The sequence below is a fragment of the Kickxella alabastrina genome (genome assembly GCF_025024165.1).
Source record: "Kickxella alabastrina strain RSA 675 chromosome Unknown BX661scaffold_14, whole genome shotgun sequence".
Taxonomy (NCBI): Eukaryota; Fungi; Kickxellomycota; class Kickxellomycetes; order Kickxellales; family Kickxellaceae; genus Kickxella; species Kickxella alabastrina.
In genome coordinates, this window is record NW_026251485.1 from 480,900 (window position 1) to 505,988 (window position 25,089).

Here is a 25,089-nt window from a genome sequence, read left to right on the forward strand (position 1 = left end):
GTATATCAGGGTGTCACTATTGTGTCCCCTTATTTGATCCTGCATGGTGCCATCTATGCCCTGTTAATCTGCATATTGAGGTTAAGAATCGTGAAACGAGTTTTCATCATCTATTTCCATATCATCAAGTTGCTCAACATCCCAATATACAATATTATATTGGACGACGACAAATATTCTTAGGTATAAATTAAAATTTACTCGTACTCCAAAGACAACATTTAAATATCCTGACAATATAAAGTGGATATGTTTAATTTATATTAAATATTTAGTTTTTTTTTGATATTTTAGACATAATTAGAAATATTTTGGCATAATATTTTTTGTCAGAAACACTCTAACTCGCCCTGAAGCACGGAAATTCTGTCCCACAATGTGCCCACCATACAAATAGCAGTAACAAGGAAATGAGCGCGGGAAAATTTACAGTACATCACATGCAAAATCACTTATTTATTGGCATTTTTATTTTTAAAACTATGGACAGCGATATCGATGTGTATGCATTGCTGGGAGTTACAGCAGAGGCCGGCGATAAGGAGCTGACAAAAGCATACAGGATAAAGGCACTGCTACATCATCCTGACAAGAACCGCGACGATCCCAATGCAGCCAAATTCTTCCACGATATCAAAAGCGCTTACGACTTGCTCAACAATCCAAAGCAACGAGCAGAATACGATGAAAAGCGGAAGGCTCAATTGGCCAAGCGCCAACGGCAGGATGCACTCTCCGTGCAGCGCAAACGGATGAAGACCCAACTGGAAGAGAAGAACGAATTGCCCGACAGGCACGCGAGATTGAAAGGAAGCGCGAGCACGATGTCAACCGGGAAGCCGCTCGGTTTCGCGAAGAGTCGCAGCGAGAGGAGCAGAGGCACGACAGGAAGATGCGCGAGCACATACGCCAGATGAACGAGGACGCAAAGCGGACAGATGAGACTCTGGCGGAGCTAAACGAGGTCGATGATTGGACCGGACCATTCGCATTCGATGGGACATGGTGGATGTTGGCATGCATGATTGTGAGTCGCTTGCAGGACTTTTCTCGATCTTTGGGGACATTGAGGAGGTTGTCGTGGCGCCGACGTCATACCATGGAAAGAAAAAGGACCCTTCTATGTCTTCAGCATTACTAGTGTTCAAATCAATTACATCTGCACATGCGCTGATGAACACGCAGCACCAGAGCAGCCAACTACGCGGTTTTTTGCGGTTTTGGGCTACAGGAGCGGAGCCGCAGGCAGTGCGCAACATTACAGCAAACACCTCTGTTTTTGCCGCTCAGTCCACTACCACCCAGGCAGATAAGCATGGTTCTGGTTCTGGCTTTAGCGCTGGCGCTGGTAGCATCCGTTTGCCAGATGTTGCGAGCATTGATATGCGTGATGTTTCGGGCAGCAGCCTGGCGTTTGCGGATTTTGAGTCGCTGACATTGATGCGCATGCGGCAGCACGGTATATCTCGGTCCTAATAGATTTAGACGTAGATTTAAATGCAAATACACAGCAATTAGTTATAACGCTGACTGTTAAAATGTAAAGACGCATATATGTTGAATAATATTTTTTATTTAAGAAAATGGGTTATTGTTGTTAGCTTTGAAAAAAAAACAACAATGAATTTCCCAAATATTGTTGCGTGACAAGGGCAGCAGCTATCAATGCCATTCAGGCGGAAAATTTCGGGATGACATCCCGATGGCCAGGCGCACATTTCACGCGCACCTGCAGCCCCTATTAGTTGAAGGTCTGATGTGATTAAAGAGCTGCACTTCATTATTTTTGCTATGATTTCGTCATCAACCCCGCTGCGCATATAAATCGATCACTTTTCCACACAAACAGTTTCACGCCTTGATTACCATCTTTTTTCTTTACTTTATTCAGTGCGCCCCCCATTCCGACGATTCGAAGGCTATTTAGTGTGCTCGTTCACCTTTTTTGTCGTTTTTCTTCTTTTTCCTGCCTAACTCTTCATTATTAAAAATCGCTCTATTCTCTCTACTCGTACTTTTTTTTTGGTTTTTTTACCGTCGTGTCAATGCTAATGCAGGAGATTACACAGCCGTCTGTCAAAGGCCGCAAACAGAAATACGCAGATGACAACCAGTTCGGCGCCATCGACCCAGCCACCCAAGACGAAACTCGTAGCGAGTCTCCCAAGGCTGAATCCGAGGGAGAAGCGCCAGATCCGTCAAACATGTCATTCTTCACGCATCTTTACAATATCCCGATAGTTAACGACGCTGTGAGCGGCGTTTATCAGATTGCCGACAGTAATCAGCTCACCAGATCGATCATCAGCTTTGCCGAAAAGTCGGCAGCTTTGCTGGAAAAACCCGTCCACTGCTCAGACCCGTCGAGAAGCCCCTGGCAATCCTGGACCATTTAGCCATTCGCTCGCTGGAGGTCGTCGAAGCCAAGTTCCCAATTGTCACAAAGTCCACGCCTGAGGTCATTGAGAGTGTGCAGAATACAGCCAAAAGTGCTGAGTCAAAGTTCCCAATTGTTGCCCGCACGTTTGCCGTGGCCAACTCAACTCTCGACCGCGTCGATTATGTGATTGATTATGTTTTGCCACCAAGCGGCACTGGTTCTTTTGCTGCCGCGGCTGCGGCTGCAACTGCTGGCGACGAGCAGCCGACCACATCTGCAAACAAAAAGAACATGGGAAAATGTGAGGACCAGGGCGGTGCCAAGGCGGAGCAAGAACAAGAGGAGAGGCAGCCGCCAGACAGCCCCTCAACCGGCAATGTCGACTCGACAATAGCGAAGGTCACGATCATTGTGCGCAAGTTACCACGGCGCCTGGGAAGGCTTTTCTACAACCAATTGGAGAGTAGCAAGGCAATTATCAGCGGCGTGAATCAAACGGTTCACGACACCGCGCATGTATACGGATCGGAGATTTCTGAGCGGTCGTACAAAATGTTGGAATCAGTGCAAGATCACATCAAGGTTGTAGCTAACGATACCATTCCATCTATTCTTCCACAGGTTGCGCAGCCATACTACGAGCATAGCAAGGACATGCTGACCACAAAGGTTGTCAAGCTGCATGCGGAGTACTCGCGCACCGACCGAAGCCTCCCGACCAAAGTTTTGAATCTCATGATTATTGGTGGTGAGAACCTCCCAGTTATTGGCACGGTTGTATCGCATCTTTCGAGGCGGGCAGAGAAAAAATACCCGGAACCATCAGTATCTCCAAGAACAGTAGCGGTGAGGGTAGTGGTGGCGGCGGCGAGAGCAGCGGCGGCGATGGTGACAAGGCCGATGATAGTGGCAAAGCCAATGATGACAAGTTCAAAGCTGATGACAATGTCCAAGCAGATGGAGACAAAGACCAAGCAGATGATGAGGCAGTGAACGATGCTAAGGACGAAGATCGGACTCATCGTCGTCAGCTTGATTCCACAAGTTTTATTTATTTTTGTTCTCCAAATAGTTTTTTGTTTTATTTGTACATGAATGACATGCTCTTCAATTGTTTATTTTTAACGATTAATACAAGTATTATTAATGGCCTTGGTGAGATGAGCTGAGCTGAACTGAGCTGAAATTATTTATGCCGATCCTGTTTTGCGCGCTTTTTTGGTTTGTGATGACGAGAAAAATAAGAAAGGGGGAAAGAAGAGGAACATGTTTCCAATGCTTTGTGATTTTCTCGCTTCCACTTTTCGCTTTCTCAAATTTGCAGTTTTTCTTTTTCTTTCATTTCTTTCGTACCATCTCAACACATTTCTTAGTCACATTTTATCTAATAATCAACCATGGAGGATGCCAAAATCGTTATCAAGAGCGTCGACATGAACGAGGCCATGCAGCTTGAGGTCTCTGAAATTGCCAAGCAGGCGTTCACCGAGTCCGTAGCAGAGAAGGATATTGCGGCAAGCATCAAGCGCGAGTGCGACAAGAAGTTTGGCCCTACCTGGCATGTTGTTGTCGGTCGCAACTTTGGCTCGTACGTGACCCACGAAACCGGATACTTCATCTACTTCTACTATGGACACTTGGCTGTCTTGCTGTTCAAGTCTGGTTAAACTGTTCTCATGGAAAAAATCGAAGGACACCTTTTTTATGACGCTTTTTTAAAATCAATAATAAAACTTTTGTTTGTTTGTTTTTTGTTGTTCTGCGGGGTTCTACTGGTAAATTTATTTTCCTTTTGCGCCTTTTGATTTGAGAGTGCTTGCTATTGAGTAAAAATAAAACAATATAGACAAGCCCAAGATATCGGGTAGAATAAAGCCGCAAGCTTCAGGACTGCCAGCGGTGCTGGCATTGCTGGTTGGCACAGACATAGTACAGGGTCATCCGTGTGTCAGGATGGCGGGACTGAGACTGGAAGTAAACGGCATTTTGGCCGGCGCACTTTGGGCAAGGTACTGTTTCTGTCCGAGGCAGCGTAGGATCTGAGCATAGATCCGTGATCACCATAGTCTGTTCGCTACACGGTTGAAATAAATAAAACAAACACGCGTTATTATGATTAAATGTACAGGATGTGCCAATATGTTCGCTAAACATAAAAATAAAAGTGTTTTTTATTAAACTAGCATTTATACATACCTCGGGATATGAGTGACTTCGTGACGATAGACGCAGTTGTTGTCCGCTTCTTCCTGGTAATCGCAGTTGCGGCAGGCGAAATGCAAAGTTCTGATTCTTCCATCCCTGTGCTCGCGCGGGTACAAGATATTGTTGCAGTCCAAACAGAATTTCGTAGTCGGCATCAATCGCTTTGAATATGGTTAAGTGGTGGTATAATGTAAAAAAAGGGTGGTGGAGCAGTGGAATGAATGTGGACAGATACCATTAGCAGCATAAGCAAGCAGAAAATTGCGCGTCGATTCACTGTTTTTAACAATGTGATGAGCTTTTGGGGTTAGTATCACGTGTAAATATTTGGCAAAATTTTGGATGTTTGAGTACTTGTGGCGTGTAAATTTAACAACGCACAACAAAATAATGAACTACATAATAGTAAAAGCCAGTTAGAAAAACATTAGATTACCTGCCTTGTAATTTTAGACCACTGCTATTATAATTGATTTGCATTAATTAAACCAAACATTATTTTTGCATGCATTAATGTGGCAACATTATATAAAGGCAGCTGTTGGTAGCTAACAATCCTTTTTCAGAAGTCAGGTTTGTCAAATAATATTTTGGAATATAAAGCATACATAGTTACAAAAATGCGAGTACAAAAAATAGACGCCTGACAGGCAAGCAACTGCAATTTGATGTGCTGGACAATAACTTCACACTTCGCCCAGAGAAAATGTATCCATAGATCCACTTGCTTCTTTGACAAATACCTGTTCTGTGATAAACAACTGCGGTTATAACCGCCATGATATGTGGATAAATCAACCGTGCGCTGCCTGCTTAGATGAATAGCTGTAGCAGATGATGCCTCCTTGGCTTTGTGCCTGGCTGCTGCTGCTGAGTCTCTGCCAAATTATTGCACTTAATTCATACCTCAGGCGAAAGGTGTTAATAGACTGTTAACGCACTTACCTTTACATTTAGTTAAAGGTAATGCGTTAACACAATATCCAAGGTTTCTCAATGGTTGGGGATTTGTTATAGTATATTTCATTTGGTCGAGTTGGCTTGCAAAGCCGCGTAATATAATAAATATAGAGTTGGTTCGCCAAACACCGTAAACTTTTTTAATAAGATTTTGAAGAGTACACAATCACTTTTGCTTCTCAGCTTCCTTCTCCGCAGCCTTGCGGTTCTCGAGAATCTTTTGCCTGAGCGACATCATCTCCATCGTCGGGCGAATGCGCCATCCCTTGAGCTTGTTAGCCCTCCGCTTCTCCTCATACTTGATCTCGAGTCCACCAAAGTCCTTGTCAATGTCGGCCTCCTGCGGGTACTCAAAGGTCTCCTTGGTTGTCACAATGGCCTTTTTGACGCGCGACGAGCGCTCCTTCTGGCCAGTGAATCGGTTGGTCGATACCTTTCCAGGAAACACGGTTGTACGCACATCAGTGATAGTCACATTATACATGTGAGACAGGTAGTCCTTGATATCTAGTTTGTTGACGTTCAGAGGGACGCGGAAGGCCGCCTGGTTTTTGCTTAGGCGCGCATCGGGAATTATCTTGAATATGATATTGGGAAAGTAAACTTTAAAGCTTCCGAAGCGCTGCGCCATATTTACAAATGTAGTAATAGTAGTGTGTGTGTCTGAATCGGCCGTCGTCGAATCTGGATAGTAAAAGAAAAATGTGAATTGAAAATGAATGAACAAAAAGGGTTTGCGGGCGAGAAGAACAATTCAATGTTTTTTGTTTTTGATTTTGATTTTTCCCTCGCTTTATCTGTCAAAGCGAATGCCGCTCCTCTGCCATCGCTTTCGATTTTTTGGGCTCACAAATAAAATTACCGATTTGATCCGCGTTGATCGATTTATGTGTAGGTTTTTTTCTGCTTCTCTCATGAAGCGCCCAATTTTTTTTTGGTTGCTCCCTTTTCAATTTCTCACTGCACTTTTGTTTTATTTCTTTCAATTGCATTTGACTCAATTTGCGTTCTGCTACAAGGTGCGATATATTTCTCTCTTTTTTTGAAACACACAACCACAGTCACAAACAATGGACTTTAAACCGCTGGGAGTAGCACGGGCAGCACGCAACGTGAAGCGGACTCTTCCGAGGCCGGGTACTGGAAAAAGTTCCAGTCGCCGGTACTGATCAAGGAGTACGGCATGGTGACATCGCTTGAGTTTAGCCCGATCAAGCCGCACGATCTGGTGGTGACTGCGTCGACGCGGCTTCAGATGTACAGCGGACGCACGGGGCAGCTGAAAAAGTCAATCACGCGGTTCAACAGCCCGCGCACAGCGGATCGTTCCGCTCCGACGGCAAGCTGCTGGTAGCTGGTGACGATTCCAACCTGGTGCAGGTATTTGATGTCAACAGCCGCGCGATCCTGCGGACATTCAAGGGCCATACGGATCCGGTACATGTGACCGGTTCCTGCCGAACCGGACACACGTTTCTCAGGATCAGACGATGCTACGGTGCGTATTTGGGATATTGCCAGCCAGACAGCCGTGGCGACATTTGAGGACCATACCGACTATGTGCGCAGTGGATGTGTGTTTGCCGAAAACCCCAATCTGGTGGCCACCGGGTCGTACGACCACACGGTGCGGATCTGGGACGTACGCGCGAATCGGTGCGCCGTCCAGATCGATATTGAGGATCCGGTGGAAGCCGTGGTGGCGCTGGCAGGATCCGGCGTGCTGGCCGTTGCCGGTGGGCCGAGCGTGCAGCTGTTGACATCACGATGGGCGGGCGACCGCTGGTCAGCATGGGTAATCACGAGAAGACTGTGACGTCGCTGTGCCTGGACAACAGCGGCGGACGGCTGCTGGCAGGCTCCCTGGACCATCACGTCAAGGTGTACGACGTGCAGACATTCAAGATGACGTACAGCGCCAACTACCCGGCACCAGTGCTCAGCGTGGCCCTGTCTCCCGACAACACGCTGTTGGCCGTCGGTATGGCCTCAGGCGTGTTCTCACTGCGTCGCCGCACCGTGTCTGCCAAGGAGCAGGCATCTGTTCAGGTGGAGAAGGCCCGCCCGTACTACGCCTCCCGTGCCTACTTCATGCGTGGTGCCTCCAACAAGGGCGCCGACGATGATCTGCGCATCGAACACAAGCGCCATCGCAGCCTGGCTGACTATGACAAATTCCTGCGCAAGTTCGAGTACGCTCGTGCGCTCGACGCTGTCCTAGCCAACAACCGCACGGGTCTGACTGTTGTGTCGCTGTTGCAGGAACTGGTGCACCGCGACGGCCTGGGCACCGCGCTATCGGGCCGCGATGAGCTGTCGCTGGATCCTATTCTGCGCTTTGTTATCAAGTTCATCGACAACCCGCGCTACACGCAGCTACTCGTCAGGGTCGCCGAGGTACTTCTGGACATCTACGGCCAGCTGCTGCACCAGTCTGCGCGTATTGCCGATCTCCTCATGCGCCTGCGGTCCAAGGTGCGTGTCGAGCTGCGCGTGCAGCAGGACCTTACCATGCTGCTGGGCTCGATGGATATGCTTATGTCGGCCTGCGAAGTCAGCCATTCCAGAGCTGCCTACTTGCCCGAGGACGACGGCGACTTGGCTTCCGCCACTGCCACTGCCCTGTGAGTGTAAATGGGGGAGGAAGTGGCAATGCAAAAAAATTAAAGACCCTGCCGCTGTCCTAGTTAACTTTCTTTCTTTCTTTCCAGTTTATCTGATCTGATTTTAAACATATTGCCTGTCGACTCTTTCGTCATTTGATGTTTTTTGGTGCTGGCTTGTAGCTGTGCACAATTCAACCAAGAAATATCATGCTGCAATCTGTGCCCAGTGAAATTGAAAGACACGTTGAAACCATGCAGTTCCATTTCCCAGATGATTCTCCAACCCGCCAACTTTTTGTTATTATTTTTTCGGGTTGCGCCAAGGAACCCGTTCTCTCGTTGCATTCTATGGCTTTCTCTGCTACAAAGAAGGTGTGGCGATCGACAAGGCACAAGCATCCCTTTCTCAAATGCCTGCAAAGACGGACTATGAGGACACGGAAGGCACGCATTTTTTTCTGCGTTAAATAATGCGATAATCCCTTATTTTCTCACTCTTTCCTTTGCACCTGGTATGTTTTTTTGTAATATTTGCCTGCTTCTTTTCAAGCCGCCCAGTTGGTGCTTGTTCCCGCCAGAAACCATTTCCCTATTGCCACCAACGACAATAAAAATAACAAACAGCTTTAACGACAAATCTACGCTGGGACGTCTTTTTCCTTTTGACGTTTGTTCTCTCTAAAATTGTTTAGTATTTTTTATTTATATACATCTCTATCCTCTTCTTTAAAAGCAAACAAACAATAAAAATTTTATTTTCGAAACCTTTCTCATCTTGACACATTTCAATATAAGCCTAATTTTTTACTCTTACCTCTGCATACTTTTTTATATACACGTTGACGCTAGATCCTCTGTTATTCCCATTTAATCAAAAAAAAGAAAAGATGGAATACCAGCAGCAGCATCACCAGCAACAGCAGAAGCAACAGGCACAGGCACAGCAACAGAAGCAGCAGGCTCAGGCGCAGCAGCAGGCTCAGCAGCAAGCACAGCATCAGCAGCAGGCTAACGCCCAGGCCATGGCTATCCAGAACCTGCTGAAGAACTTTAACCCCGGCCCTGAATACCAGGTCCTTAATGTCATTGGCCAGGGCGCCTACGGAACTGTTTGGTATGTATTACTTTTCTTTTTATTTGTTCCTGCCGAGCTTGTAATAACCCAGGAACAAACAACAATTAGGAACAGGCTTTTTCCATTGTTTTGCTCCTGATCCCACTGCTTCTTCCCCATCCCCTCCCTCATTTCGGGGCAACCAAAACGGTCTGGCCTACTTTCTCTTTTTTGTTTGGCTATTTGTGTGGAGAATGTGATGAAATTGGTATTGATAATAGAAAAATGGCTTTCTGCCACTTTCCTTGTTGCGCTACGACTTTGAATCCAGCCTCAGCTTCGGCTATATCTCCGTCCCTAACCTTTACTTTTACAAACAGCAAATGTCGATCACAAAAAACTGCATTGTGCTTTTTCAATTATCCCCGCGCCATGCCACGCCAGCCTATCCTTGTTTTCCTTTATCTGCTAAAAAAGCTCATTATTTTCCCTTTTTGGTTTGTTTCTATTTGTAGCTCCGCCAAGCATATTCCCAGCGGCGTCGATGTTGCTATCAAGCGCATTGGTCCCTTCGACAGCCCCATGCTGTGCCAGCGCACGCTGCGCGAAATTAAGCTGCTCAAGCACTTTAACCACGAGAACGTAAGTTTATCATGTTTGTACATTACTTCTTTTTTCTTTTTTGTGTCAGTTGCGACTCGAATCTTTCCACAATGTCAATTTTGTGTGAGTGTCTTTGGCATATGGCCGTGAGCATGTGATAATGTTTGACAATTTCCACTCATTAATTGCCAAAAGTAAAGTAGTTCTTTCGCAAAAACACGCTCCAGTCACTAACCAAAAAACCCTCACCTTTCTGCAAAATTGATTGTCAACACACACAAAAAACAATACAATAGATCATCACACTGTACGATGTAGTCAACCTCAAGCCCCGCAACGACTTTTCGAACGTTTACATCGTCCAGGAGCTGTTGGACATCGACCTTCACCGTATTATCAAGACGCAGAACTTGACGGAAGAGCACGTTCAGTACTTCCTGTACCAAATTCTCCGCGCATTAAAGTACATCCATTCATGCGACGTGCTGCATCGTGATCTGAAGCCAGCCAACATTCTTCTGAACGCTAACTGTGACCTCAAGGTGTGCGACTTTGGACTCGCTCGCGGCGCAAATAAGGACACGGAGAACAACGAGTCGTTCCTGACCGAATACGTTGCCACCAGATGGTACCGCGCGCCCGAAATCATGCTTTCGTTCAAGGAATATACCAAGGCTATTGATATCTGGTCCGTCGGCTGTATCATGGCCGAAATGCTGTCAAAAATGCCCCTGTTCCCCGGACGCGACTACCACCATCAACTCAAGCTTATTTTCGATATTCTCGGTACCCCGATCTCAAGCGACTACCTGGACATCAAGAGCCCGCGTGCTCGCGACTATATCCGCAGCCTGCCGCTCAAGGCCAAGGTTAACCTGAGCAAGCATTTCCCGTATGCTAGCCCGTTGGCCATTGATCTGATGGACAAGATGCTGAACTTTAGCCCGAGAAGGCGTATTACTGTTGAGGAGGCCCTGGCTCACCCGTATTTGGCCCAGTACCATGATGAGGCCGATGAGCCCAACTGCGCTCCCCTGCCTACAAACTTCTTTGACTTTGATAACTACAGAGAGAGACTGTCTGTTGAGCAGCTCAAGGATTTGCTGTGGCAGGAGATCTACTCCAACCAGGACTCTGCTTCTCAGGAGGAGGAAGATTAAATTTTTCTTGTTAAAATGCATGCCTCGATCTTTCTTTTGCTTCTATATTCTCTTTATATACATTTCGTTTTTTCCCTTGAAAAACTTAATTTGTGCCTATGTGTGTATAGAAAATGATATAAACAACAAAAAATTATTGGTTCTGATTAAATTTATTAAAGATTTTGAAATATATTTTAAATCATGATTATCCAGAAAAAGGTATGTTGATTAATACGGCTCTATATTTTTAATTGTATATGTTATTGATGATATATGCTAAAGCTTTACATCAAAGAGTTCAGTTTTGACCACTCGAATGACCACATGTGAGCAGATATTGTTAGACACTTACAATCGGTTTCAAAATAAAAGACAATACCGTGTTTTGCACAATCCTTATTCCCCGGTCATATGAGCTCAGGAAGAGCTGAAAAAAATGTAAATGTTCTTATTTTTTATGTCAATGGAATGCACCTGTGAGAAATGACAATATTTTCTATTTGAGAATTCTATTGCCTTGCATCGCTTATAATGCCCAACAGGGTACGCTGTCTGTCTTGACAAATGCTAGAAAGAGACATCGCTTTCAGCCTATCATATCAATTACCCTGCGCACCTGGCACAGCCATTTTGTTAACCAATTTGTTTTATCATGGTAAATTGCTCTTTTGTTCAAAATTTAATGTCATGCCTATCTGTGGCAGCTGCTGTTGTGCTTTTGCGCTAGCCATTTTTATTTCTTGCTTTTGCAATTCTTTACTTTGGGTATTCATTGTTCAACTGCGTGCAATGTTGCCAGGAATAATGATTGAAATAAAAATTTTAGTTGCATTTTTATCTCGTACTTTCCTTTGGGATCCGAGTTGGAAAATAATGGCGCATTTACAGACAAGGCATACGTGCCTTGTGTTGCGCATAATATATAAACAAGCGCACTTCTGGCGCATTTACATGTTGACTCAAAATTAATTGTTCTCAAATTAATATTGTTACAATTGAGTATTTTTAAAATGTCCTTTGAACCCTCGTTGCAAGTCCCGCTGCAAAAACAAGACATCATTGGGAACTATGTCGGCTCAAGCAATGATGCCGACAAATATGCCAAACAAGCAGCTGGCAACAGCACTCTTGCAATTTATCGCCAGGCGCTTTCTGACTACGACAACGCCAAGTTTGGCTGGTTCCACGTCAAGACCTGCCTGGTAGCAGGCGTCGGTTTCTTCACCGATAGCTACGACATCTTCGCAATCAATCTCTGCTCCCTGATCATGGGCTATGTCTACTACGCAGATGCCGAAGGGAGTGCCAAGAACGCGACGCCAACCAAGATCGACATGTGGATCAAGGGGTCAACCCAGTGGGTTGCATCATCGGTCAATTTGCTTTTGGTTACCTCGCCGATCGGCTGGGCCGCAAGTGCATGTATGGAGTCGAGCTTATAATCATAATTGTGTGCACTATAGGCGGTTCCTTTGCCGGGACCACAGCTCGCGGGCTTTCTGTATATTGGATTTTGTTTATTTGGCGCTTTATCCTCGGCATTGGAATCGGCGGCGACTACCCTGTCAGTGCCATTATCACGTCCGAATTTGCCACGAACAAGAACCGCGGTGCCATGATTGCCACTGTGTTTGCAATGCAGGGATTTGGCATTATTGCTGCAGCGATTGTTGCTATCATTGTTCTGGCCGCGTTCAAAGGTGCCATTGATAGCGACCAGCTAATGCTAGACTATGTCTGGCGTATTACCATGGGTCTGGGCGCGGTTCCTGGACTCGTCGCGCTCTACTTTCGTCTCACTATTCCTGAGACCCCGCGTTACACCCTTGATGTCGAACAGGACATCGCCAGGCCACACGCGATATCAAATCCACTGTTGGCAACAAGAACGACAACAACATGCAGACAGACAATACCTTGGAGCCATTGCACTCGGGAGCTGCGACTGTAGCTGAGAGCAAATCACAGAAACCCTCATGGAAAGAGTTTTACCATCACTTAAAAAATGGAAAAACTTCAAGGTCCTCATGGGCACATCAGTCACTTGGTTTGCGCTGGATGTGGCGTTCTACGGCATCAACCTCAACTCGTCAATCATCCTCCAGGCCATCGGTTTTCTGGCGGTGGCACGCCATACCACCAGCTACTAAAGACGACTGCAGGCAACATAATACTCACGCTGCTAGGCACTATCCCTGGATACTGGGCTGCAGTATTCACGATCGACCGCCTCGGCCGTCGCACAATTCAGATTATTGGGTTCGTTGCTCTCATTATTCTCTTTTGCATCCTTGGCTTTGCTTACCATCAGATCCTTGACAGGTCGATTGCTGGGTTTGTGGTTCTGTTCACGCTGGCGCAGTTTTTCCAGAACTTTGGGCCTAACACCACTACATTTATCATCCCGTCAGAGACATTCCCCACACGGTTCCGGTCGACATGCCATGGGATTAGCGCGGCGTGTGGTAAAATTGGCGCGGTTATCGCACAACTGGGCTTTTTCCAGCTTAAGGATAGAGGCGGCAAGAACACGTTTATACCGCAGCTAATCAAGATATTTGCGCTGTTCATGCTCGTCGGACTCTTGTTTACCTGGTTTGTACCTGAGACCAAGGGCAAGACGCTCGAGGAGCTGAGCAACGAGCGCGATGAGGATTAAAGCTTTTATTTACATATCTTTATCTTGAGTATACTTTCTTAAATATTGAAATTGAAATTAACGCTGAAATAAAAGCTTACACATCTTCATGTCCTGCTGCAGATCAAGCGTAGTAGCACGGCGACACGAGCATGTCAGTCAAAATCTCCAGCTGGGCGAACGAAAACCGCTTGCGATCCTTGTGCCAAGTATCCATATGCGTGCGCCTAAACTCGGCAAAAGTGCGCTGCACGGTGCTCTGGATGGGATTCGGGTCGTCGATGCAATTGGCCAGCAAAATAAGCACCTCGGGCATCCAGTCGGGAATGTTATAGGGGAACGCTAGTACAAGGCAAGACAAGCCGAGGACGCCAGCGTGCCGCGTGAGCACAAGCTTGGCGTACGTCGCAGGATTTTTCGGCGGCTTTCCATGACGCACGCGCGGAAGACGCATGGTCAGCTTGGCAGAAAACTTGGAGTTGATGTCGGTTATCACCTGGCTGCTAGCACACTTGATCAAGCTGGCCATGGATGTCGACGCCGAGTGGCGCACCTCGATCTGGTCGTGCTCAAGGAATGTTGCTGCAGTATCAACAATGTGCATGCGCACATCGTGCGGCAGCGTGAACCGGTTGGAGAAAGTCAGGGTGCACAAGAGCGGCAGGGTGTTGGTGACCACATGCCACATTGTCGACGAATCGTCCAGCAGGCTCAGAATCTTGCTGGCAACACCCTCAGATACCTGCGCACTGTACAGGATCTGCGAGAAAAACTGCATAACGCCAGTCGCCAAGCGTGCTACGTCCTCGTCGTCGTGTTGCTCCTGAAGCAGCGAGAAGAGTGGCATGATGGACGAGATGTGACCGATAGCCAGGCGGCGAGAGCTGAATCCAAATCCGGAAAAAAAGAAGGTCAGCAGCGTCTTGCTGCCGCGGCTATAGTTGGATGTGCCCTCGTTCGACGGAATATGGTCGGGCTTCCACTCGTTGATCTGCGTCACCATATCCTGAATAAGCCTCTGCGTGCGGTCCGTCCCGCTCCAGTGCGAAAAGTCTCGGCCAGTCGACCCGTACCGCGCCAAATCTTCCAGCGCAGTTTGCACGTTGTTGTACGAGACGCTAAACTCGGACGAAAACAGCGTGTACATGACAACGCCAACAACGTCGCGCACCTGCTTGTATGGGTGCGCCAGGCCTTCCATGAAGCGTGGGCGGCTCGAGACAACGGCCGAAGCAACGCGCCAATCCCAGCAGCTCAGCATAATGCATATGAGCTCCAGCTTGGTGGCCTCGAGGAAGGGCGCATCTGCGTGCGGATCAAATGCGTTCGAGTAGAGCAAATATTTGATCAGCGGCAGGAAGCGCCGAGGGTCGCGGCGCGCAAAGGCAAACTGCAAGCAAATATGCCAGAGGCGCAGGGTATTGGGGCGAAGGCGGGAGAGAACCAGTTCAAAAATCGGATTCAATAGCTCCCACATACGCGCCAGGGCATCACGGCCCCAGTGCTTGGACCCACGGATAATTCCGGCAATAATCTCGGCCGCAGCACGTTGGGCGCCGGTGCGCTCAATATCCTGCGCAAGCTGCTCAATGGTGGGCCATGCGTGCTCGAGCAGCGGCAGGCCAAAGAGCGAGAACAGCTGGGTGTAGAGTGAGGCGCGCGAAGAACCAAACGGATCATGGTCGGGATCACGCGAGCTCTCAACCGAAAACAGTGTGTAATGCGGTCCCACTTGCCCTTGCTAAACATGATGGTGCGAACAGCGTCGTACGCATCCTGTGACTCACTGTCGATATTCTCAAAAGCAGCAGGCGCGCCTGGAGGCGGAGGTGAGTAAAGCTTGACCTTCTTCGGCCACGCAAACCAGCCCGCCGACGGGCTGTCAAGGAACGGCGCCTGCAGGGCAGCCTCATCCCCGGCCAGTGCACGCTCGCACATATCGGTGTACGCTGGGCCGGGCGTGGGCGCCTCGACCGTGCGGAATGCCGATTCAGCCTTGCTGCGGTGCCTGATGCGGCTCAGAAGCTGCGCGAGGCTCAACGCCGCGCTGTCGCGGAAAAGCACAATGTCTGAGGTCAGGTTATCGGCCATAGTGGCAAAGACACGCGGGGCGGGTGCCGTGTTGACGCTGGTGAGCCGTTCGAGGTAGTAGCCAGCAATCGCAGCAAACCGCCATGTGGTGCCGGCATTGCGCAAGATGTCGACCAGCGAGTCGACCAGCTGTGCATTCTCGGTGCTGGCCAGCAAGTAGTTTTGCTGGCCCTCCTGCTTCAGCCGAAGCACGGCGGCCTCGTCGGGGTCGGGCCCGCCCAGTGAAAGCACAAGCTCTCTAATCGACTCGGACAGCTCATGCGGCGGCTGCGGAGAGGACACATGCACGACCTGCGAAACAGCTGTGCTCCTCACAAGCTTTTTGACCTGCGGCTTGTCCTCGTGCTGCGCGCGGCATAGCGCCAGAACCAAATCAGGGAAAAAGCGCCAGTCACGAAGGCATGCCTTGCGCAACGGTAGTGTGTCCAAAATACGCAGCGCCCCAGACATGCGCTCGGGATCGCTGGACTCGCTCGCGCTAAGCTCTGCGAGAAAGCGCGGAATGAGCGGGTACTTGAGTGCCGGCAGAATCGACATGACGTTGTCCAGAACAGACACCGCGTGGGCGCGCACCTCGGTGTACTGCGAGAGGCAGAAATGCGCCAGCAGCCCAGCAATCTCGTTGGCCAGTGGCGACGCTTGGCTAAAGCGCGTGTTGTGCAGCATCCGGCCCGACTGCTCAAACATTATCCGCCGCACAGCAAAGACACGCGGCATGGCGCAGGCGTCATTGTTGATTGAGAAGTTGTCGAGGCCAAAGTTCCACCCACGACGGACCTGTGAGTGCGTGATGCGGTCCACGCCAAAGTGGCACATGCAGCTGTGGGCCAGGAAAAGCAATACCTTGATGTTCTCTACGTCGTCCTCGCTGCTCTTTGCCATGAACTCAAGTGTCCGTGCAGTCACTCTGCTGATGGCCTCGCGCAACTCGACGATTTCAAAGTACTCTGGCGTGCCCTCGGCAAAGATGTAGCCTGCCGCCACCTGTCTGTCAAGCAGGTACCTCGGGGCATGTTGCTGCATTCGTCGCCCTCTATGATTGCGCTGCCGAGCTCGCTTGCTGGGATCTGAGTGCCAGGCGGCATAACCAGCAAACCCAATGAGCGTACCCCGTAGATCAGAACCATCAGCAGTCGGTTCATGCGCACATTGTCTGCACTGCTTCCAGGTGACTTGCTCCGTTGATCTAGCAGCTCATTGAGCGCCTTGACGTGCGGGACAATAATTTCATGCATGAGTTCTATCGCACACGAAATTTCCGGCTGGCTCGGCACATGCCATTCTAGCGCAAACTTTTCGTCGTCAATTAGTGCGTGCTGGCCCCAGTAACGGAAGTGGTTCTCCTGGAACTCCGGATTCTTCCATTGCTCAAACGACACGCTTCGCCAGAAATCCGGGTACACGCGTGTCAGGCTGCACATCATGTTGTTCAGGGTCTTGCAGGCAATGGTGTAGATGTGGCGTGACAGGCATTTTTCGAGCAAAAGAGAGATTGTCGTACGGATCATGTCCTTGTACTTTACCAGCTGAACACCGCCATGGCAGTCAGTCAGCGTGGATAGGATCGACACGTACCATACCAGTGTGGTCTCCGAATGCGACTGCGTGCGCTTGCTCATGGACGCCATCGCGCCGACCCCGTTGCTGATCTCCTCGGCAATCCGCTCGCAGCAGATCGGCACAAGGCTAGAGAGCGCCTGCTCGGGAAGCGCTTTCGTGTACGCCTTTATAACATGGCACATTCCATCTACCGCCGACAGGCCGCTGATGCTGGTGGCAAAGTTTGTGATCAGCCGGGTGATCATTGGGTAGTACTGCTCGCTGCACTGCAGCAGCACCAGTTCCGTTGTGTACGAAATCATCGAGTGCACACCAAAGTCCGACGATGAGGATGAGGAAAACGGGTCACCGCTGTCCAGGCTGCTCGACATGTTATCAACCAACACAAAGATTCGTCTCAGGTACTGGTCGATCCACGCCTCGAACTGCGCCGTGCTCGCCCTGATCATCCATTCGACGCGCTCCATGTCTGGTTCTGGCACAGTGTCTACCTCGAGATCCTCGTTCGTGGCGGTGTCAAAGTCCCTGCCCAGAGATGTTGGCATATCACCCAGGGCTGGCAGCTCCCTGAATACCACGCCGTTCAGACAAAGGTTGCAGACAAACTTCAGCGCAAACAACGTCTTCGTCTGGTCGTTCACGTCGATTCCAGGGAGCGTGAGAACAAGAAGTGGTGCCACGTGCTGCGCGCCTTCCGGGTACAGCTCGAAATTTGACAGGGTCGAGCTCAATTTGGCCAGCGCGCGCATTGCTGAGATCATGCGATGCGTCTCAGTGACCGAGTCGATGGCAGTGTACAGTGTGTCCAAGAGTGGGCCAAAGATCAAGTCAGGCTCTATCTCGGCCAAGTGCTTGAGCGTCGAGTGGCTCATACTGACCGAGTCTTCGCCCTTGGAGAACAGCAGCAGCATGGCCAGGGTGCGGGCAGAGACAACAAACCGGCGCCGCATACGGCGGGTGAGCCGCATGTTTTTGGGAGTCGTGCAATCGTCAGCATTCTCTGCTTTCACACGCTGCAGAAGCTCCTTGCCCAGGTGCCGCAGGAAGCGCGACAAAATGCCACTCCAGCTGCCGTTGTTCGATGGATGGTAGAACGGCTCAATCATCTGTACGAGCTGCTCAAACAGCTCTAGGGTGCCGCCGGCATCTTCGTCGTATATAGTGTACACGATGAACCGGGCAAATGTGTGCGCCCGCTCCTCACTCAGCGGCAGAGACCCGTTCTGCGGGAGACGATAAAACTGGGACGAGTCCGCCAGGGGAATGCCCGAGCTGCGCGGCAGTGGCGCCGTGCCGCGGGCAACAGGAAGGTTAAAGAAATGCAGTCCGCTGCAAATGTGAACCGGATCTGCTCTTTAGTGAACCTAAAGTGGCCCGTGTGCTCGATTGACAGGGTGGTCACTAGGTTCATAAAGTACGCGTCGTACCCGGAGTTGCGCAGGTTGAACGACCACAGCGAGAAAATCGTCGGCAGCCATTTCTGGGGACCCTCGTTGTCGTCGGTTTTGGGCGCTTTTAGGAAGCGCGCTGTGGGGACAAACAGATTGAGCATCTGCACAATCGGCAGCTGCCAGTCCATTGAATTGAATTGGATCTGCGGCAGCAGCTCCTCGAAGACCTCGTTGGCCGATGCCGGCGGGAAAAACCGGCTGGCCACGCATATTACCTCTACAATGCTTTTGAGCTTGGAACGCTGCTGAACCAAGTTGTCCTGCCATAGCTTGGGGAATGCCAGGCTCTTTGTCAGATCGTAGAGCTTCCGCCAGGCGAAGGTAAGGTCGTCAACGCTGAGCTTAGTCTCTTTTCTACATAGCACAAATATTAAAATCCAGAATGTTAGTGTGTTTACTTCAAAGTGCATTTCAGGACCCCAAGACGCAAAATTCGCTTTGTGGTGCGCGTCTGCAAGAAGTACATAGCAAAAAACAACAGCCGGCTGTGTCCAAAACGAGGTATTCCACATCATTGCATTTCGAGTTTCAACCGATTCATCCTGTCTTCGAGACAATAACAGAAGTAACCAGCGTGTCGAAATATGCAGATGTGCGATACGTATACGTACCTCAACATGCGTGCGAGCGCCGCGCAGCATGTCCCAAACTGAGCGATGTCAAGCGGCTGCGTGTAATCAGCTCGTACAATATGCGGTATATGTGGATGCGCTTAGGCAGCGAAATGGCGCTGTAGTTGCTACAAGGAACAAGATGTGCAGGCAAAATTTACAACAAAGGAGGGCGCCGCAGGAGGCAATACAATAGACAATCCAAAACAAGCAGTAGCCAGTTAGTTTGGTGCCAATATGCAGATGGCGTCGTGCCACATATATCGTGTGAAGCAAATATACGCTTTTACTATTGCTTTTTCCCCTTCTATTCAGAGGCTGGACATTTATGTCGGAATTTGCAAAAGGTTCAAATTCAGTCGCCTATGCCAAGTAAAGTGTGGCTGTGCTGTGTACCTTTCAAACTGCGACAGCAGCGCTGTCATCGCCGAAAAGTCGTTGCTCAAGGCATAGAGTTTAAACTGCGCCAGCAAGTCATGCTCAAAGTCCTCGTCCTCAGTTCCTCTGTCGTAGGGCAGGTGCTTGGCCCAGTTAACCTCGTCGAGTCTCATATTTCAGTGGAAAATATGCGTGCTTTATGTATGTAAAAACTTGGGTGCGTGGTATGAGAAGCGCTTATTTCTGTAGGAGCAAGAAGAGTCGGATGTCGGTATAACTATGCGTAACTCTGTAGGCTTGAATATGGCAAAAAAATCTAAAATGAAAGTGGTCTCTGTCTCTGTCTGTCTTTGAGGTGTGTTGGAGGTATGTTTTTGGAGTTTAAATATTGAAAAAATATTTTTATTAACCGTTGGAAAGAAGAAAATATGTAAAATGAGCAGTTAGGAAGAGTGTGGAATGGAGTGGAGTGGACTGGGCGGCGTACGCAACACGCATATAACCTTTTTGACTCGCTGCCAAGGAATTTTTCATGCAAGCATCGAGAGCAACAAGCCGCGCTGGATTTTCCTTGATGACGTTTTTTGTATCTTCATCCTCCATCTCTTCCGTTTTTTGTTGTATCGAGCTGAATAGCATTTAAATTTCATCGAATCTGAGTGGCGCTGAATTTTTTTCTCCCTTCCCCTTTCTGTGCGGAGTCGACTCGGTGCCAATTCCCCCCTTCCCTCCCTTTAAAAAAGGTTTTTTCTCTTGCTCTTTGCGTCACGCAGTACAAATCAAGCGTGGGGAGGAGGGAAATCTTACATTTTTTCTGTAAAATTTTCCAAGTATTTGACAACTGGAAGCTAAAGTGAAAGGGGCAAGCCTGCGGTTCATTCGATTTTTTCTTTCCCCCCTCCCTCGTCTTTTTTTCTGTTCCCTGTCTTTTTTACAAAGTTTCGCGCACCACTACTTTTATTATTATTATTATTATTATTATTATTTACCCTCACACCTCTTTATCTCTTTTTTTGTCTAGAAAATGGTAAGTGCTTTTTTTGTTGTTTATAAAACACTTTTTTTATCATAGTATATCCCAGTCGCTGCTGGTACTTTAACGTACATGCGCCCAGGCTCTGCCAACGCCAAGCAGCGACAGGAGTCCCTGGTCCTGGAGATAAACTTAATGCGATGAGGGTGAGTGGTGACGAGAGGGTCCTTCAGCAGCAGTCAGCAGTTAGCAGTCAGCAGTTAGCAGTCAGCACCAGCGCGGACGATAATGGTGATCGGTGCGGTGCGTCCTTTTCTGCCGTGGTTATTTTCCCACCTATCACATAGCATATAGATTAATGCAGGTTGTCTATTTTCCTGCGCTTCTTAATACTTTGGCTAAAATTCTACCTTCCATTCGACAATTCTTTTTTGTTTTCTTTTCTTTCTTTTTCTTTCACCTCTAGAGCTCTTCGGATTCTGACGACGGAGTTCCTCTGTCAGCAAGGATAACAAACAACAGGTCCGCCACAAACGGCAAGAGCAGCTTGCGCCGGGGTGACGACGATAGTGGCAGCGACAGCGACTCCATGCCGCTATCAAAGCTCAGCGTCGACCCGCGGGCGAAGCGAGCAAACGACAGCAGCGACAGCGAGTCTGATCAACCCCTGTCGAACAAGGTGAAGGCGCCCAAAAAGACGACAAACGGCAGCACTGCAACCACCACTGCAGTCAAGCGCGCTAAGAGGGAGATAGTATCCCCGAAGGACGCCAAAAAAGCCAAGATGGCGCCAACTCTAAAGGTAAGCTTTACTTATTACATGGCAAAAAAATAATAGTTAGTAATTTGTGTGTTTGTGTATGTGTATGCACCCCGTTCAACTTGCCTTAAATTCGCTGCTTACGTGTTGTAGGCCTGTTTTCCCTTTATTTTTAGTCCCTTGTTTGTTGTCTTGTCTGTAAAACGCATGCTTACTGCGCTCAGCAAAATGAGCTCAGGAACACGCCGGCTTAGAATGCTTTACCAGGATACTATTTTGCCAGCCGTGTTGTTGTTTTGTATTGTCTGTTGAATTTTCCTTTTTGCTTTTTTTTGCATTATGAGATTATTTCTGAAACAGCTGTTCCCGACACTAAACAACCATCACAACTTGCTTTTTTGTTATTTTTTGTCCTGCCTCCCTTTGTGAGTAGGCCGCGTCTGCTACCGCTGCCATCGACAAAAAGCCTCGCATCAAAAAGGACACTGCGACACCAGCTGCAAATGCTGCCAGTCGCCGTGGCAGCGGTGCTCCCCTGGCCAGCAAGATCGCCAGCCGCAAACCCTCAATCAAGGCCGAGTCATCGGTGACAGCCCCTTCACAGGATGGCAGCGAGGACAGCGACAACGAAGAGTTTAAATGGTGGCTCGAAAACAAAGATAACGATGGACCAAAGTGGAAAAGCCTAGAGCATTTTGGTGTTCTGTTCCCGCCTGAATACGAGCCGCACAGAATCCCGCTCTCCTACAAGGGCAAGCCGTTCAAAATGCACTCCGAGGTTGAAGAGGTGGCGACGTTCTTTGCTGCCCTCGTGGGCACCGACCACGGCAACAATAAGGTATTCCAGGATAACTTTTTCTCCGACTTTAAGGAGCTCTGCGACAAGCACCACGCCAAGCACCCCATTAAGGAGTTTAAGAGCTGCGACTTTTCCAGTATCCGCGCGCACCTAGATGGCCAATCAGCGAAGCGCAAGGCGATGACCAAGGATGAGAAGGAGACCTCGAAGAAGGAGAAGATGCTGATTGATGAGAAGTACGGCTTCTGCATGCTAGATGGCCGGCGCGAGAAGGTAGGGAACTTTAGGATCGAGCCCCCAGCGCTGTTCCGCGGCCGCGGCGCGCACCCCAAGACGGGCATGCTCAAGAAGCGCGTTCTTCCGGAGCAGGTTACCATCAACATTGGCGAGAATGCCAAGATCCCCGATCCGCCACCAGGCACAAGTGGGGTAACGTTATTCATGACACCACCGTGACATGGCTGGCCATGTGGAAGGAGAACATCAACGGAAACACAAAGTACGTCTTCCTCGCCGCCGGCAGCTCGCTTAAGGGCCAGAGCGACATGAAGAAGTTTGACAAGGCCCGCAATCTCGTGCGCTGCATCGACGGGATTCGCAGCCAGTACACTAAGGACCTTAGGAGCGACATCATGGCCGAGCGCCAGCGTGCCACCGCCCTGTACCTCATTGATCGGTTTGCGCTCCGTGCGGGTAACGAGAAGAGCGATGATGAGGCCGACACCGTAGGCTGCTGCTCCCTGCGCTGCGAGCACGTGACGCTAGAGGCGCCTAATATTGTCAACTTTGACTTTTTAGGTAAGGACTCGATCCGCTACGAGCGCACGACTGAGGTCGACAAGCAAGTGTGGAAGAACCTGCGCCTGTTCCAGAAGGCGCCCAAGACGAAAAATGACATGCTGTTTGACCGCCTCACCCCGACCACGCTGAACAAGCACCTGCAGACACTGATGCCTGGCTTGACCGCCAAGGTGTTCCGTACGTTTAACGCATCGTTTGTGTTCCAGAATCAGCTGGCCAACACGCCGGCCAACGGTACCGAGGCCGAGAAGATCCTGGCGTACAATCGCGCCAACCGCGAGGTCGCCGTTCTCTGCAACCACCAGCGTACAGTGTCCAAGGGATTCCAGGGCCAGATGACCAAGATCGAGGATAAGCTGCTGGCCGTGCGCTACCAGCGCAAGCTGCTGAAGAGCTACCTTCTTGAGGTTGCGCCTGATCTCAAAAAGAAGCACCCCGAGATCGCCAAGAGCGAGCCCGGACTCACAGCCAAGTGGATCAAGAGCTTCCTGTTAGTGACTTGCGAGACTGACTGTGATAAGGCGCGCAAGAAGTTTGAGCGCGACAATGAGAAGCTCAAAGAGGCTGGCGAGGCGGCCATTCCGGAGTCTAAGCTTGCCGCCCAGATCGCCGAGATTAACGAGCGTGAGAAGAGCATCAAGAATGGCACGTACACACCAGAGCTGCCGGTGAGCAAGAACACGCATACGGACAAGATCCTCGAGAAGATCAGCAAGCTCACTGAGCGCATTGCCAACATCGAGGTGGACAAGATTGAGAAGGACGAGAACAAGACCACTGCTCTGTCGACGTCCAAGATAAACTACATCGACCCGCGCATATCTGTGACCTGGTGCAAGAAATACAACGTGCCCCTGGAGAAGATCTTCAACAAGGCCTTGCGTGAGAAGTTCACCTGGGCGCTTGATGTCGACAGCACATGGTCATTCTGAGTCTGGCCAGGCCTGGCGGCGAGTCGTTGGACGCCCAATGTCGGGCGTCCATCCCTTATTCTTTTGACACAAACAATTATATTATCTTCAATCTTTTAGGTTACTTTTTATCATTTTTCCTCCTTTTTTCTTTACACATGTTTCATTCACAACCACCACTTGTCTTGATAACTACGATAAGCTCTATATAAATATATTATTTTACCCATGTATGTATCCAAATATCCGCGCTTGCTGGGTGGATAACATGCATCGTTTTAAAGAGCTCTACACATTGCCCCCACCAGCAAGCTCCGGACCACTTACTCTGCTCACACCATCCACCCCAAAAGCCTCTCTGCGGATCTGCATGATTTACTGATGAACGTGAAGCTTGCGAGAGGTCTTGGTGAAGGGCTCAAACTTCATGTTGGGCGGAAGCTCCTCGCTCTTTCCGCGTAGAACTGAGCCACTGGATGGCCAGCATCTTTGGACACAGGCTTTAGCGATAGCTCCTCGAGCAGATCACCCACGGTCCGCACATTATTGAGCGCACGATTCGTCACCTGCAGCTTCACATACTTCATGACGCCCGAAAGAACCTTGAACTTGACGTCCTTTTCGACCAACTGTGTGGATTTCCAATCGGCGGTATCCAGGGGCACCTCGCAGGACTTGAGCACTTGTTTGATGCGGCATTCCAGGCGTGCCGCCGAGTACTCGCGCTTGGGGAACTTTGGCTGGATTGGCTCGTATGATGCGTTGTTTTTGTTGCCTCCCAGTTTGTGCTGCTGTGCGTTGGAGTCCTGGATTATGTCGCCGACAGCTGGGGACTGAGCATCGGTGGTTTGGGGTGTGTCGGCTTTTTTGCTGCCAAAGAGTTTGCCCAAAAATCCCTCAGATACTGTGCTCTGTTGGTGGAAAGACCTGGCCTGAGCAAGGCGACTGCCCGATGTGCGAATGAACCGTGAAGATAGCATTTTTAGGATTAAATTTTAAAAAGGAAAAAGAATATAAAGCTCAAGGGGTTTTATTTTTGATAACAAATGAAGAAAAAAGGAATGCAAAAAAATAATAATTAGCAAACTAAATTCCAATTGCACAAACGAAAATGGTTCTTTTTATTTTTTTATTATCTGCACTTGGTTTTTGACTCGAATAAAACG

The 25,089-nt window shown here is 49.1% G+C and overlaps 10 protein-coding genes across 10 annotated transcripts; 7 read left to right on the plus strand and 3 right to left on the minus strand.

Annotated features, from left to right (window-relative positions):
- Positions 1-452: 452 nt before the first annotated feature.
- BX661DRAFT_184019 (DnaJ domain-containing protein) lies at positions 453-1,594 on the plus strand. The gene is made up of 3 exons (XM_051536379.1): positions 453-737; positions 794-964; positions 1,033-1,594. The coding sequence occupies exons 1-3, from the start codon at positions 483-485 to the stop codon at positions 1,474-1,476; spliced, it is 870 nt and encodes a 289-aa protein (XP_051391087.1). The 5' UTR covers positions 453-482; the 3' UTR covers positions 1,477-1,594.
- Positions 1,595-1,881: 287 nt separating this feature from the next.
- On the plus strand, positions 1,882-3,373 carry BX661DRAFT_225135 (uncharacterized protein; the record flags this gene model as incomplete). Its single annotated transcript, XM_051538933.1, has 2 exons — positions 1,882-2,320; positions 2,359-3,373. The coding sequence occupies exons 1-2, from the start codon at positions 2,046-2,048 to the stop codon at positions 3,371-3,373; spliced, it is 1,290 nt and encodes a 429-aa protein (XP_051391088.1). The 5' UTR covers positions 1,882-2,045.
- A 279-nt stretch (positions 3,374-3,652) lies between these two features.
- Positions 3,653-4,187, plus strand: BX661DRAFT_33642 (dynein light chain LC6, flagellar outer arm-like protein). Its single transcript, XM_051539088.1, has one exon. It carries the CDS (start codon positions 3,778-3,780, stop codon positions 4,045-4,047), a length of 270 nt encoding a protein of 89 aa, XP_051391089.1. The 5' UTR covers positions 3,653-3,777; the 3' UTR covers positions 4,048-4,187.
- A 77-nt stretch (positions 4,188-4,264) lies between these two features.
- On the minus strand, positions 4,265-4,740 carry BX661DRAFT_171690 (uncharacterized protein; the record flags this gene model as incomplete). The annotated part of the gene is made up of 2 exons (XM_051533726.1): positions 4,265-4,454; positions 4,577-4,740. The coding sequence occupies 2 exons, from the start codon at positions 4,738-4,740 to the stop codon at positions 4,265-4,267; spliced, it is 354 nt and encodes a 117-aa protein (XP_051391090.1).
- An 851-nt stretch (positions 4,741-5,591) lies between these two features.
- On the minus strand, positions 5,592-6,284 carry BX661DRAFT_184023 (ribosomal protein L23-domain-containing protein). Its single transcript, XM_051536380.1, has one exon. It carries the CDS (start codon positions 6,174-6,176, stop codon positions 5,712-5,714), a length of 465 nt encoding a protein of 154 aa, XP_051391091.1. The 5' UTR covers positions 6,177-6,284; the 3' UTR covers positions 5,592-5,711.
- A 144-nt stretch (positions 6,285-6,428) lies between these two features.
- BX661DRAFT_184024 (WD40-repeat-containing domain protein) lies at positions 6,429-8,293 on the plus strand. The gene is given in 5 exon segments (XM_051536381.1): positions 6,429-6,657; positions 6,678-6,844; positions 6,865-6,995; positions 7,027-7,281; positions 7,299-8,293. The coding sequence occupies 5 exon segments, from the start codon at positions 6,616-6,618 to the stop codon at positions 8,171-8,173; spliced, it is 1,470 nt and encodes a 489-aa protein (XP_051391092.1). The 5' UTR covers positions 6,429-6,615; the 3' UTR covers positions 8,174-8,293.
- Positions 8,294-9,173: 880 nt separating this feature from the next.
- On the plus strand, positions 9,174-10,968 carry BX661DRAFT_143898 (mitogen-activated protein kinase; the record flags this gene model as incomplete). The annotated part of the gene is made up of 3 exons (XM_051533023.1): positions 9,174-9,265; positions 9,721-9,847; positions 10,105-10,968. 3 exons carry the CDS (start codon positions 9,174-9,176, stop codon positions 10,966-10,968), a joined length of 1,083 nt encoding a protein of 360 aa, XP_051391093.1.
- A 992-nt stretch (positions 10,969-11,960) lies between these two features.
- On the plus strand, positions 11,961-13,609 carry BX661DRAFT_210239 (major facilitator superfamily domain-containing protein; the record flags this gene model as incomplete). The annotated part of the gene is made up of 4 exons (XM_051538714.1): positions 11,961-12,252; positions 12,297-12,825; positions 12,935-13,073; positions 13,094-13,609. 4 exons carry the CDS (start codon positions 11,961-11,963, stop codon positions 13,607-13,609), a joined length of 1,476 nt encoding a protein of 491 aa, XP_051391094.1.
- A 6,972-nt stretch (positions 13,610-20,581) lies between these two features.
- BX661DRAFT_210240 (putative DNA topoisomerase) lies at positions 20,582-23,944 on the plus strand (the record flags this gene model as incomplete). The annotated part of the gene is made up of 4 exons (XM_051538715.1): positions 20,582-20,858; positions 21,119-21,454; positions 21,846-22,580; positions 22,637-23,944. Exons 1-4 carry the CDS (start codon positions 20,853-20,855, stop codon positions 23,942-23,944), a joined length of 2,385 nt encoding a protein of 794 aa, XP_051391095.1. The 5' UTR covers positions 20,582-20,852.
- Positions 23,945-24,348: 404 nt separating this feature from the next.
- BX661DRAFT_199025 (uncharacterized protein) lies at positions 24,349-24,903 on the minus strand (the record flags this gene model as incomplete). The annotated part of the gene is made up of 1 exon (XM_051538288.1): positions 24,349-24,903. The coding sequence occupies one exon, from the start codon at positions 24,901-24,903 to the stop codon at positions 24,349-24,351; it is 555 nt and encodes a 184-aa protein (XP_051391096.1).
- Positions 24,904-25,089: the final 186 nt, after the last annotated feature.